Source organism: Varroa destructor, unplaced genomic scaffold (assembly GCF_002443255.2).
Source record: "Varroa destructor unplaced genomic scaffold, Vdes_3.0 BEIS01000003.1, whole genome shotgun sequence".
NCBI classification, from domain to species: domain Eukaryota; kingdom Metazoa; phylum Arthropoda; class Arachnida; order Mesostigmata; family Varroidae; genus Varroa; species Varroa destructor.
This window is the reverse complement of record NW_019211456.1, coordinates 22,752,589-22,767,778: the sequence shown is the minus strand read 5'-3', so window position 1 is coordinate 22,767,778 and position 15,190 is coordinate 22,752,589. Positions and strand designations below refer to the sequence as shown.

Below are 15,190 nucleotides of genomic sequence, written 5' to 3'. Positions count from 1 at the left end.
TTGGACGCTAGATACAAGAGACGACTTAAGCCTTTTCGTATCGTTTTCACTTATTTTTTCCGTTTGTATTTTTTGACGATTAGTACCGTCACCACCAACTGGAACTAAAACAAAGGTGCTAGTGAAAATACGACAGTTGGCGCGGGAAAAAAGTCCGGCAAAGTACGGAGTATGCTATTTTTTTTATGGGAAAAAAACTAAAGGTACAGTGAAATAAAGAAGTACCTTGAGGCATACTTTATGTTCGCGTAAAGCTCATGAAGAACGTAACAACAATTGTCTAATTGTATGAATATATGTGTATATACATGGAAACAAATGTATCTATTTGTCGGTACGCGTGAGTCTTTTATAATGTGTATCGTTATTAGTGAAAATTAGTAGTCTAAGAAAAAGAAAGCGTGCTCCCAGTGTTGGAGCGTTGCACACAAATTACACAGTGAGATATGTTTGTTTTGAATCAGCGGTGCACGTGCGATGCGTTTGTTTCTTTTCGTGTTTCATCGACTCGTTAGGACAGGCAAATGCATAAGGGATTCAAGATGCTAGGTACGTAACGATGAGCGGCCCGGTAGACGCCGCTGCTGCTTTTTGATGATCTCATTAAACCACAGTAGGACTACTGATATATCTTTAGTTTATTCCGTAACAACATTTAACGATGGATAAAGCTATACAGTTGCCTCAATATATGGCTGTCGTATACAACTTTGCAATAACAAAGTTCGAACGGCATACGCCAGGTACTTGTGGTCCACTCCTTAACTCGTTTGTTTACAGCGACATACGAAATTTCTTCTTCGAAAGATCTTCCCCTTTTACTAAAAAAAATAATGTTGCTAACGAAGGCGTTTAACTATGACCTCTCGCTCATCAGGGAGTACATTGCAACGAATTCTATATTAAGCAGATTTGTATACTTAGCACAATATCATATAATACGATTTGGTGTCCGACAAGCACTTCTTTTCTTATCTTCTTCTTTTATCTAACAACAATATATGAAAAAGTTAAGTAGACGGATAAGAGCCTTAAGTACGGGACGATTAGATTGCCATAAGCGGCGTTCATTTGTCTCGCGCAATGTATATCGGTCCGTTCAAATTTAAAGCCGGTCAAAAGTCAGTCTGACGTCGATCGTTGCTTTTTCGAACTACGTTAGCATTTTGAGTTTGAACGCTAGTAGAATGTAAACCTTGTTCAGGACTATGCGGTGGTAAAATGGATTATTAGATGAGCGTATGGGTGTATATGGTGTTTAGTATGGAAACATCGCTACAACCCAATCCTCGAATCGATCGACTTCAACTCGAGCAGTAACACCTGGGCTGGGGCTCACATTTGGCACAGCTTTGAAGGCAGTTCAATGAATGCTCGCGCACGAATCAAGGTAATCACGAAAAGACTGGACAGATGTTGGCCAACGTCGAAAAGGAAAAGGCCAAATCGAATCGGCATACAGTCTTATCGACAGCCTTATCGAGGGTGAGACTCGACCGTTGCCTGATCTGAGAATGTCCACTTTAGAGGAAATGAAAGTAAGATTTCGCGCAGATTTCCAGCTTCTCGTTTGATATGTTGCCGGGTCCGTAAACGATCTCAATGCTGCCATCAAAGACTAGTTGTATAATATATGATGGTTTGATTAGGCAATTAAGCATGAAAACATTTCGTAGTTGTTTTATGCACGCATAACATGGCGCAGATAGAGGTACTCTTTATCTTCGCGTCTAAAGCTTGGATAACGGAGATGGTAACTCATTCATCAGATATCAGTACTATTGCCAAATAGCAAACAACATGTCACCGACTGAAGGACGTAGATCATTTCCTTATCTTCGTAATACGTCATATCATCAACATTTTCGTTAACAATTTTAACGTTTTTTCAGCAAGCGGTTCCTAGGTTAACCGCACGGTTCAATATTCTGATTGACATGTGCCGCCATGTGTTTAAATTTTTGAATGATCCACATTCTGTACAGAAGCTAGTTTGAATTTAGGTTTCTCTTGTACTTTTGTCGTCGCTCTCGACACCTGACCTCTCACTGGTCCCTGCGAACGTGTACAGAGAGGGTCTCTGCTTAGCCCGCTTACAACTTTTCCTTAGCGTGTTAAAGCTAAATCCCATATCGGTACCATCTTAAGCCCTTCGAAATCCGCGCCACGATTTCGTTCGTCCCTTTCCATAGCTGGCTTCGTTTTAGATAGTCACCATCAGAATGTAGATTCCCGCTTCTCTACTCCTATTTATTTATTTATTTAGGAGATGAACATTCGCCTAAACATCCAAATCGTTGTGGAGAAGCCGAGAATTATGGAAGTTGTTAGCGCAAAGCATATATCCGACTATCGACGGATTAGAATTATTCGGTGCTTCGGTGGTCAAGCTTACATTTGAGAAACCTCGCCAAGTTTATTTAAAACCGATATTTTTCTACAACCGCAGCTGTTTATCGTATCACGAGGAATGAGCCAAGAAACGTTAAGTAGTGGCACGGTACCACTGTTTCACTGTAATACGAGTACCTTTTTGGCGTTATAATCATTGGGTCATTGTAAAAGTACGAAGTCTTTCTTCTGTGTTGTAAGGTTATCAACTTCTCATAGGACAGTGAAGAAACGTAAAATAGGCCTCTAGAGAATGAGCGCTCCGACATTCTTGAGTTGTCGACGCACGGAATATTGATCCAATGCTACTAATTTTGGGCCTTGAATGGAAAAATTCAGAACCGTTAGTCCTCTATGCTAAGTAGTAAGAAAGCCTGACGCTGTTCAGATAAGAAATAGCCGATTTAATTTTCTACACTTTTTTTCGGTCAGGTTGGCTAGAATATTTGCCTTTTCCTCTAGACGTATTGACCTTGAATCAATTGTATCCGTCTCATTTCATAGTGGTGCGCCATTACAGCATACGCCGTTACCGACAACTACATTGTAGCATTTCGTTCTCTTCCCGGATCCAAATTTATAACGAAATAATGTTTCTCTAATGTTTGATATTTCTAACCGTATTCATAGCCACGAAACGGAAGGTATAGTAGTAAATTCGGCCTGTGTAAGTAAGTTCAGTTAGCTCATGACGCTTTATGCAGCTCAGAGAACATCACATGACCCACCGACATCATTTACCTTGTCATGGCTCATCGATTCTCCGGATCGCAATTGGTGTCTGATGTGGAGCGAAACAACCCTTCCCTCTCGCCTACGATTATGAACATGGACTCCCTCGAATTTAGGAACGCGCACACGTGCATACGCTAGCTGCTACCAAACAGCACGCCGTTTGTATCTCTAGTGTGAAACCTAAGCCGTATCATACAGGCAGCCGAAGTTAACATGAGGGGGAAAGCGGATACGAGCAAATTGATTGGCAAACTTTCGCTTGATTTGCTTCCGTGTATTTTGACACGAAGACCGGACAAATAGTGTCTGCGTTTGACGCGTTCGCTTTCGGAATTATGTGACTGTGCTGGATATGCAGCACGTACAATATGACGAAATGATTTTACCCTACATCTGGAAACTAGTTCACAATTGGCCGATCTTTTACCCGAGCGTCTTGTTAATTAGATATCTTTGCAACACATAAGAGTACATTTATAAGATTGGGCTTCTAGTTTAAACGGGGTAGGTTAACACTTGAGGCATCGTAATCTAAATTAAAAGTCCACCCACTTCCTAACACTGAACCCGTCTCCTCCTGCCAATGGAATTATGTTTGATCCTACCGCACACCTGCCCCATTTCGCCCACAAACTTGCGACTAACGGAAAAAGGACATTACTCATAGACTGCATAAAATCCATTGTGTAAACGATGTCTCAGTAGAGCTGTCTGTAATAATTAACTTTCCATTTGCGCAGTTTCGACCCTGCCACTATCGACAGTATACCTCGCTCCGAATAATTCGCCTGCACAGTTTGGGGTATCACTGTTACCGCTGTTCGTCGCTCCTCCTTCGTCAGCTGAGTTAATCTGGGTCACCGTGGGTCGTCAATTTGATCGATCTGAGTTTCTGGGCGAACTGGACGGCGAGACTGACCCGGTCACGTCCAGTGTGGCATTTCTAGTGCGGATGCATACAACAAACAAACACTATACCTACATCGATGCATTGAAATACAACCGCACACAGATATGCGGATGCGACGTATATATGAACTTCGAGGCACGAGAGAAAAAATGCTGCCAGTCAAGCGGAAAGCCTCCCTTTTGTTCATTTTCTCTTTCTGTGCAGCAGAAGCTATTGACGGGAGCGGTGCAGAGGAGCAGGCAGCCTAACAAACTCTGCCAACGACTTCAGCCATCGGTTCACCTATGTTCATAAACCCAGGTAGACGGAGTAACAACTTTGGGCTCTTCCGTTGTCGCCAACGTCGCTAGACCATGCCACAGTAAACGAAAAAAGCCACGTCGATCAGGTAAATAACATGGGGAATCGCCGCGAGCTACAACCAGCACCCTATAGATGTATAAGTGAATCGGGAAATTATGTCGTAGGGAGTTTCGCCTGGAGATTTCGCCTCAGCGCACTGACATATTGCTCCATACGCATTCGGTATACTGCAATATACATACGATTATATGAGATCATATTAACAACGTATATACCATTACAAAGCCACCAAAGAATTGGTGCTATCTAATCGACATCCAAAGTACCAAGGGCAATATATTATGTTCAGATAGTGTATTGCTCTCGTTATCTCGTCGGCACTGCCAAACAAAGTTTTACATCAGCGTTATACGGGCTGTGTCAGATGTGCAAGATTAAACGTATAACATATTTGTTCGTTTCCTATTAATCATCTTTCTGCACTAAATATTTTGAATTGATATTAGTTAAATGATACGATTCCCGCTTAGTTGATACGATTCATCTACTAAAATTAACACAATTCCATCGATTTCAGATGCGACAGGTACAGATGGGAAAATTCGACATCAAGGTTGGCAATGCTGCGTTCCGCGGACGGCAATCGCACAGATCTAGCGTATCGTCTGATCGGGTTTACCTAAGAGTACCGAGCTTTTTTTTTCCTCATTTCTCTAAACGTAACCTAACCGACGTCGCTCATAGCGTCAACAAGAACAGCCGACCTCTAAAACGCAGCTACATTTCTATAAGGCGTGGACTCTGTTCGGTAGGACCTTGTTCACTTTGCCGGCTATGCATTGACTGTTGATCATCGACACTGTTGTTTTAACAATGGAGATTTTCAATAGCAAACACCTGGCCGTTCTTCGAATCGGTGCGCTTACAAAGCCTAAATTAATGTAGTTTGAGGTTTTGTCTTACAACGAGGAAAATGTTGTAATCAAACAACGCCGCTTCAATACAGTCGATCGAGTGCTTCATTTCACCAGCGTTTAGCATAGATTAGAAATTACTACCTCAACATCTAAAACACTTAATTAGATAAAATCGTTATCTAAGCATTTCGTTTAACGTCCATTAGCTATTTCGGCATTACTATAGTAAAAGACAATAGCAATCATTAATGCAATTACCGCAAAGGCACCTCATTTTGTTGTCAGGCTTCCACTATAATTCACCGGCTATGACAATTCTATTGGCCCACAAGCTTGCACCTCCCACTCGAAGCTGTTACTGTGCCGCCATTGTGTTTGCGTCTCTGCCGCTTCGTTGGTTGACTTTGGTTAGCAGAAAACAAAAGTGCTTCGCAGGGGCCATTGTCTCTTCCGCGACTTCGGTTACCGTTATGGCTGCTGTTTCTGATGAATACTCCTCCCAAACCTTCACTAACTCCCCCAGTGGTACACGTTCCCCTCTCCTCTCCCGCCGTATAGGTAGCGTCAATCCAGTGTTATCTACGGCAGCGATCGGACGATGCTTGACCCATTGACACGGACACATTTATTGGGACGATCATTTGTTGAGGCAACAACTGCTAACTACAGGGAATGATGAGATGGCCGTGAGGTTGAGCTGTACTATAAAGAGAGCACGTGACACAGAAAGCTGGAGGAAACAGAAAACGTTTCTTTACGATATCAACTTTAACACATATAACAACAAGGAACGATCAAAAGATAAACAGAAAAACGAGCCGACGGTTCTACTTTGCTTCGTTCTGAATCGCTGCGACATGTCATTAGCTGCCTATCGTCATCCAACGAAACTGTCGAAACGGCGCTAATTCTTGACTGTATATTATACGGCTGCATTAGAACAGAAATACATTAGTTTACTTGCTTTTTCTACCATAGCGTCCACCATAGTCCTGCCATTACTGCTGTTGGTGTTGTGGTTATTAACACGTATATAGATTATCGGTGTCTGTCGATTTTTTGTTTTATTTATCTTTTTAACGTTGCGTTACTGCCAACTTCTCGGCTGTGCCATTCGTTGTGGTGACAGCGGTACAACGGCGAAGAAGCTCTCTCTTTGACGTATCGATAGCGTATTTTTCTGCTCGCATATCTGAGCAGCTAGTATAGCCGCCGAGTCGAGCGACGTCGGCAAGAAGGCGTCTTGACAAAACGCCTGTACCGCAGCAACGGAAGCTGCAGCAGCAGCCGCAGTAAAAACTGCGGTAAGCACACGAACGAGTTCGTTTGGTGTCGAGGAGACCCAAAGTCGAAAAGCATAAGCTTGCCGATGGATAGAATAAGCGGGTGTTCGAAGTGCTTCGTTGGGGTGAGATGGGATACACCGCTTTCTGCCTGTTTTCCTTTAGTGCTGCTCTCTGGGGGGTTGGCTGTTGTTCGTCAAGCGTGTCAGCGTGACGACTTATGGCCAGTTAGCGCCGATAATTGAGCTAGAAGCAATTGTTCCTCGCACTTGCCCTACCTTTTGACTATTATCCCGAGAATGGCTGTTGTTGGCACGGGCGAGCAATGAACGTAAGATCTCCGTTTTTGCTGGCACAACCCTACATAAAAGGACAAGAAAAAAAGGGGCGACAAAAGCATCGATGGACGACCCAAGAAGCAAAACGAGAGAGGGGCAAGTGGCTTTGCCTATAACTGCTATTCTCATACCACTATAGTAATCAGTAATGGTTGTCAATATCGCGGTTGTAATTAGTAGTGGTAAGTAAGGAGCGGAAGAAAGGCGCCAATAGTGTCATGTATTATAGCTAGTACTTCATCATGCGAAACGGCCTATCATCGCTCATCTACTCAGACTGCGAAGGCCTGTGACATTCTACTAGCCACTGTTTGGCGGATTCGTTAGAATGGCCATTTAGTTTATTTCTGCTGTAATTAATAACGACGACTGAGGGAGCCTTGGCCATGTCAGTGTAGCCTGTGGTTGTGATGAGGCTTTTTTGTGAGCGACGAAAGACTGTAGTTTCGGCTAGATAGCTGATCGATGAATGCAACCAAATCAATAGAAGGTAGTGTTTGTTTGCATGGTACTCCATAGCATTAGTTTCATTTGAATGGTGTTTTTATTCTCATTAGTAAAGTTCTAATGGGTGGCGTTTGTAGCTGGATGTGCAACACTTATATTACTGCAAAACATAAATATTTGTTTACTAAGCAAAGTGACAATAGCGGAAAAAATATTCCTTTCAACTGGATCTCAAATGCTAAGGCCAGCTAACGAAATATACTGATGAGTACAATTGACCATAAAAGCTTCTGCTGTCCTTGCAAAATGATGGATCTATAGGGACAACCTATAGTGTTCAGCTAGGATAACTCAACTTTCCTTAATACTGTTGTGCCCCTTGTATAATCGATCGAAACTTACAATGATCAGTTTGAGCCAGTAATAATCGATTCCGTACAAATTGTAACAGTGGGGTGTCAGCGATATTTACACGCGTTATTCACTGGGCACAGAATGATGCCGTCAAAATCATTCTATTGAAAACCTTATCACATTAACGCTTAAGCAGGTCTCTTAATGGAAGCATTCAACTGCACATCGAGAAAGTAACCTGAAAAAAAAAAAAAAAAAAAAGCAGAACTCCTAGTGTTAGGTAAACGATCTGTAGAAACAGCACTTCATATATATAGCAATAGGAAGAGTACCACTTTAGTTAAACAATCATATAGCTCAAAGCGTCAGCTCCTCCTGCTCTTGTCGGCTTGAGACCAATGTATAATATATAAATAAAGCTATGGAACAAGTAAACGTTTGAGTCTATTTTACCTTGACTTTACCTAACAAGCTAAAAATTAGGGAACCTCTTGCTCTACTCCACAGGTCTATAATATACATATTCTCATAGAATTTAAACTTTTCAAGGTGTGTGCTTTGTCCATATTTCTCAGCACTTAGCCATAGGAGCAAATAAGAGATTGTGGCATTTGCCTTAGCAATAGCAGTATTAGTACTCCACGTCGCACTCAACAACAGCGTTATTTCCATCAGCAGGAGAACTTATTAGGCGAAGAGGAGAACTTCTCCTCTTTACAGCCCCTACTTTGGCTCTACTATATACTACTCTGTCTCGAAGTCTCTTTCACTCGACTGTTATTCCTACTGCTGTTACCGCGACACGGTTGCCGGTTTATTCTGTCTAATATTCAGTGAACGCTGCTATGTTTATGTGTGCTTGGATTCGGTGTCTCGCGGCAGTCCGTATTGTTTGCCTATGTTATTCTCTTTGGCCACGACTTTTTTTGTTCGCCGTTAGCCTTCTACTATCATTGGTTGGCCCAGCGTCATTTGCACGCGCGCCCGCACAAGATCACCCGACCGTTCTACTAACTTCGGCGGTGGGCGCTGACGCCTGTTACCAAAATGCCCGAAGCAATGACGGCATGAGAAGCGGCAGAAACAAACGGACACGACAACACCAGCCGCAGAGAGCATCAGTGCGTTTAAGGAGACGAAGAAGCTACCTTTTGGAAGGTAAAAGTTGGTGGCAAAGGCGCTTCCGCAGAAGATTGCTGTTTCTGCTATAGCTAGCACCGTCTTCTGCGTCGGCTGCTAATTTTGCTCTTGTAATGACATTTCTAGCTACAGAAGCTAGTTATCACGGCTTCGGTGGTGGGAGTGCAGTGGCAGTGTTGCGTCGTCTTCTTCGCATACTACTTTCGTTCTTATCGTTCGTCTTTCCTTCTGTTTGACTCGGTCTGTGTCTGCAAAAAAATCGACGAAGAAAAAGTAGCGGAAAGAGGGCGTGCCATTAAGGGAAGGCATCAAAGGCCGCAGAGAAACTACGGATAGCAATGACGAAAACGGAAGGGCGAGCCTCGATGTTGCCGCTGTCGTTAACAGCGTCCTCGTCTAGCACGAGCTCCCGTAAGAGCCAGCCACATAGCGACGGAAGGACACAGTTTTGAACATAAAACAAGCTATTATAGATCGAAACGTACGACTCAGCAGATAGGAAAGATGAGTTCAAGCGCTGGTTGGCAACTTCGACAACGATAACGGCGACGACGACGACGACGACGGCAATAACAACAATGCTATCAATAGCATAGCTGCAGCGGGGGCGGCGTGGGCAAGGGTACTAGACGCATTTTCGTTTTAGTGAAGGAGTGAGACGAAAGATATGAGCCAGGGGAAGAAGCTGCAGTTGACTTGGAAGATGATGAGTTGGTTGGTATGGATAAAGGGCGAAGATGGCCGCGGCGAAACGTTGCTGGCAAGTTTTAGTAGGCATGAAGTTGCTGTACTCGTTAGTTGACTGTATTTGTAGTGTATTAAGAGAAGGTGGATTTTTTCGGCTCAATTAACCACACTTCCCGAAGAAGAGACAAAAGCTGAAGACAACTACTATTCATTTGGACAAAAAAGACAACATTTTACGAAAAGACTCAGAGGTAATTGCTAAAAGGTTTAATGTTGCCTGAGAAACGATCAAAGCACGTACATTTGGTAATAATAACAATAATTTTTATTATTATTGTTCCTAGGCCACCAAAGGGGTGCACTGGATCGCAGGACTTCTATGCTTGAGTATGAAAATAGCTTGAAGGTTCCTATCAACGATGTTGTACATATACGTATATCAAGTCCATCTTACTTCCCCCTTTCTGTGTTCACCATAGAATAGCTACTAAATAATCTTGTTTTTTTTCGTCGAAATCTTAAGCAACCGCAAATTTAGAATTGCATCGGCTGAAATACAATATTTTTTTCTGCCCGATTAAAGGACACTTAGACTTATCGTTAAACCAACAGGTTTCGACGCCAGCAACAACGTCGATTTTTCCCTACTACGCTGATCCTTGCATTGACCTAAAGCAGAGCGGTATAAATATTAGCGCTAAATGCCAAGCGCCTGGCAGGTTTGGAATAATTTACTGACGTTTTCATATATACACGCACTCAGCACAAAGGCTAAGGTAGGCGGGTGTTCGCAGGTAGCCAAACGTTCCCCATAGGGGAACGATCGCATTTGCACGGTAACCAGTCGATCCTGATCACAGTGTGTCCAGCTTAACCTTCGCTCAAAGTTGACCAGCCCAAGTCGATATGGCAAGTAAACAACACACTTAAGGTTTCGCTGTAAATCGGCCAAGTCGAATTGCCTAGACACTTTAAGCGACTGTCGAACGAGAAAAGAACTACGTAGCTAATACTTTTGACAGAAGACATGGAAAGCGTGGTCAACAACTAAATATCGACTGAGATAGTAATCCAACAACAGTCCCAAAACGCTGCTCATAGATCAATAGTTATCGAAATGGACCTCTGCATCTCGCCCTAGGTAAACAGGACTTACGGCCTACACGGAAATGGGCGAATGATAGACACGTTACAAGCAGGATGAGTATTTGTGGCTAACTAATTGTTTTAACCAAAACTTGTGAAAATTTCAAACACTACAGAAGTTGCACTGTTTTTTGCGAGAATTTGACTAGATCCTTTATTTGGCCTGTACGCTGTCCTATTGCTCCTTCGCCCTATTCACGTACGTTTATAGTATGTCAATATACTCGCCCATTACTGGGTGAGGAAAGATCGTTCATCAGAATGTTAAAGTAAACATACGTTGAGCTGCTATTATTACTAGGCAATTTTGGACTCTTTGAAATAGCTCCAATCAGCTACTAGGTTATGGATAATGGCACGAGTGCAAGCTATGTGGTAGATAAACACGGTGCACGACGCCTTTCTATTTTCTGCAGAGGAACGAGTCAAGGTATAACAACGAAGTGCAGGTCGCGGCAGCAGTGGCTAGGACGGAAGCGTTTGTGATACTTTGCAGCGGGTTAGCGTGACTTAAAATCGAAATATTGCCATCCAACTGGGAACCTTTGCTCCTGATAGGCTGAATGGAACGCACTATTGCTCTCAAGGAGCAGTCAGTGGTCCAACTCTTCGTGGAAGAAGATCATCTATCGAACTTGTTTTAACTAACCACGCGCCTGAATGGTAGGTGACCTACCCCGCGTTTTGCCCCCGTTTTTTCCGCCCCTATTCAGACCCCCTTACAGCAAACTCCGTATAACGACCCTCAATCTAGACTAACCCCGACAACTACAGTCAACAGTATGAACTGCTGATAGCGGGTAGCATAGTTCGAGAATAAGCTAACTAAGCTTTTTGTTACTCATGTGACCTTTAAAAATAGATATATAACAAGTAATATGACGGTCGCACAGTATCGATTTTGTATAAATACGTAGTGACGAGTGATGCTATAAGCAAATAATTTCAGCCGTACGAGCTGGGGCTTTGGACATTGCAGCATTTCGAATTGACTTCTGCATCCGGTTCACATGCTGTGTTCTTATTGGAGCTTGTGGAAAAAGTATTTGTTCGGTAAAGACATTTTGTGCAGACGTACAACGTATTGGCGTCGTACGTATGCGTATATAGAAATTCTATACGATTATTGTCGTAAAGCAAAACGGAATCATTAAGTAACGATATAAAGGAAGTACGAAGTTAGAACGCGGTCTACCATGAAGAGTCTATTACATTGAGATCAATTTATCTTATATAGCTCGTCACTGAAAAGCCAGCTAGTGCATATTATCAACGGAATAACGCAACGAATACAAAAAAAAAAAAACTAATTCTAGTCCTACCATGGACATCGTTATATTTACTACTGATACTAGTGATCAAACGTTTACGTCCTCGTTTTGATGAGTTGGTCATTTACCCATATCGGTAACGGCATATCTTTGACAATTATGTACACTACACGATAACGCTTTGCAACGCTAGGCTGAACATTTAGGTCGGACTTCACACTATGTATATGCACTGTGAAGGATATATATGCTCGAAGTTTGAACATAAGTTGAATAGGTACCTCTATGATAATTATGCGATGAACACTATTCTATACCGTTAGTGTTTACTTCGACGCTCAACCGATATCGACGATAAATTAAATATTGATTTTACTTTATGAACTAAGCTTGTACTAAGGTAAGTATCTACGAATTGCTAATTATATGTAAACAAACGACCCTATGCACTAATGAAGACCAGCAAATTTGCTATATCGCAAATTTATATTTTTCATTGATGTTGACAACCTGCTTTGTTTGTCTCTTTACAACGATTCAAATAATAATGCCGATTGTTTATCTTCGCTCAGACATGTTTAACACTGGACAGACGATAGCTGTTCCGCTTCTAATACTTTAGTTGCCGCATGGTTTTTGAAAAACGCCAAGTTATGGATCGTCCTTCTATTGACTTGACGCACACTTTACGCAAGTTACGATTTAATTTTACAATGTTATTGTATGTAGCATGAGCCCTTTCGTCTTTGTTTTGACGTAGTAGTCATTGTTCGTTGTTCTCGCTGCGAAGTTAGTTATTAATAAGGTCAGCCCCCAATTTCAGCATTTGTTTTGACATGTAATTAACATTTCCGTAACCTAGGAGCAAAGGGCGTAAAATTTGAAACTAATCAGCGCTAGCATTAGGATTCCCATTTGACCAGCATTTACGCTGACACACGTCTATGTGGCTGGAAGATTACAGAACTAGATTTTGTTTGACGAAAAATTAAAATTTTTATATATAAATGCAATCCGATGCTATGGAAGTATAAGAAAGCATAAGTGTTCGATCGATTACTCAACGAGATATCCAGCCGATGAATTGAAAGAAGCCAGTGGAAATAATAATACGGATGTCGCAAGCTCAATATTAAACTTGCTTTGCCTATGTTTGAAGCGATTTCGACTTAAACAGAAGCATGAGTTAAATTCAGAACCATATTGAACTCTAATCATCAATTTAGTAAAGGACAAGTTAAGTGTTTTTGTATAGCAGATTTCTCCTAAACCCTTCTGCCTTCATATGCGCTCATGATCATCGCCTGACTATCAGCAAAGTTACATGCACTTCGGCCTCACGTCCGACGCTCTCCGAGTGTTTCCCTTCATCGAGCGTGTTAAATCTGTCGCCAGCGAAATAATTTTAGGAAACACGTGATTTGTTGGGCAATATCACCGTAGTCGGCTCATCGTTATTGTGTTCGAGGCTGTTCTTCTTGTTGCTTTTCTGGTGGTTGTTATTTCTCTAGTGCTGATAGCCGCTGTGAGCTTCCAGCGTCCACGAAGTACAACCCCAGAACCCAGTCAACCGGCGAATAGTAATGGTATTAAGTGCGCGTATCGTTTTCCGCATTTGCCGGTACTAGTGTTTTAGGCGAGACGGAACAAGACGGCGTACCGCGACGCTAATTGTTTTTTACATGGCTAATTTCGCAATTTGGAGTCAAACGTTTGCCGAAGTATATATAATTATATAGAAGATATCGGCTTATTTTGGCATTTTCTTAACGTACAGCTGTTACAGAAGAATGAAAACGCAGGACTATGAGCTGAATGGACGTGCCAAGTGAATTTATAGCTAAAGCTTTGCCGGAATTTATTTTACTTCTGTATAACACAGTACCATGAAGCTGGGCGAAAACAGCCTCTTGAAGATCGCCAAGCATGTATAGTAGTACCACAATAACTTTCCTCCGATTAAATGTTTACTTACCTCAAGATTTGGTATAAGAACTTTGCCATGATGCGGTTTGATTTTTGGAGATATTGCAATAACTAACCCTCGGTAGGCGTTATCGTTAGAATCGACGTACACGCGAGATGCACTTGCCAGCGTCGTTAGTTCGCAACAAATACCGAAAACATGCACGATCAAACCAATCATCACCATTAACGTGCACAGCCTCAAATCAGTCCCTGTAGCAGATCGCCGTTTGCTGAACATTGTCCGATCAAGGCTACTCGTTACAGACAGCAAATATTGCTGTCGTCGCGACATTTTTAGTTTATCGCGCATGATTCACCTCACTATACACAATTGTCCGAAGTCCTTTTTTGCTTTTCGCCTTTGATAGGCCAGCCAGAATGATAATTAATCACTTTGCTTAAGCAGCTATTGTAGCTCGTCCCTTCATTCGGGTCTATACACTTGTTTATATCCGTATCGAACTCAACTCCCAATTGGGTAACGAACATCGACACTTCGAACCCCAAACGATATCTTCCTTGATGAGATTAATTAGAAATCCTTGTCAGGGTGCGCATCATCGTGATGTCATCATATACAACGGCGTATAGGTGCTGCACGATTTAATGTAAAGACTTAATCCTGATCAACCCGAGACCATCACACACAACTATTTTTTATGTTTCTCATCAAAGTTTTGTTAGATACCGACACTACCAGTTCACCTAATGGCGCGCAATGCTGGTCGCAACTCGCGACTGCCACCCGTTATATCGAAGCATTCTGAAGGGTTCGCTATTCACCTGGCTATAGCCTGTCTGTGCCTCTCAAGCCTACTTCTACAGAGAAAGCAAAAAAGCTGCAACATCTGCAATGCCTAGAACGTGGCCTTCTGTAGGCATAATTTGCTGCTGGCAGTGCAGCAGGACAAACGTCAAAATCCCGGCGGATACAATGGCTGCGAGCATCAGTGTGCTGATCAAGGGGGCCACAGGATCGGAGAACCGACGTGGAGAGGGCAGTATAAATGTGGAGAGGGCCGCCGATCAGAGAGAAGGGCTGAACATCAACTGAGCGGTACAGAATCGGACTTGCACAGACGATGTAATGTCTCGGTGGGGTTATGATGCTGTCTGGAAGAGCTGCTATCATGTGCTGTCCGAAAGATTAAAAATGTGTATGTTATTAACGTGATCAAGCGATGATGTGACAAATATTTTTTAGCGAATTAGTAAAAATTAAACGAGCATATTCAATCGAAAAATGGTTGTCCACAAGAGCCCATCTTTGTTTATGTGATCATTTTTAGTGCAAACACAC

At 42.4% G+C, this 15,190-nt stretch overlaps 1 protein-coding gene and 1 long non-coding RNA gene across 2 annotated transcripts in view; one reads left to right on the top strand and one right to left on the bottom strand.

The window, feature by feature from the left end:
* Positions 1-14,573, bottom strand: part of LOC111247780 (calcium-activated chloride channel regulator 1-like) — a 50,968-nt gene extending 36,395 nt beyond the window's left edge. The window contains exon 1 of the mRNA XM_022799121.2: positions 13,898-14,573. Within this exon, the coding sequence (XP_022654856.1) occupies positions 13,898-14,200 (303 nt within the window). The 5' untranslated portion in view covers positions 14,201-14,573. The remainder of the gene's footprint in view (positions 1-13,897) is intronic.
* On the top strand, positions 8,362-14,703 carry LOC147756687 (uncharacterized). Its single transcript, XR_015323849.1, has 3 exons — positions 8,362-9,756; positions 11,068-11,314; positions 14,566-14,703. It is a non-coding gene; the product is annotated as an uncharacterized LOC147756687 (long non-coding RNA).
* The last annotated feature ends 487 nt before the right edge of the window (positions 14,704-15,190 follow it).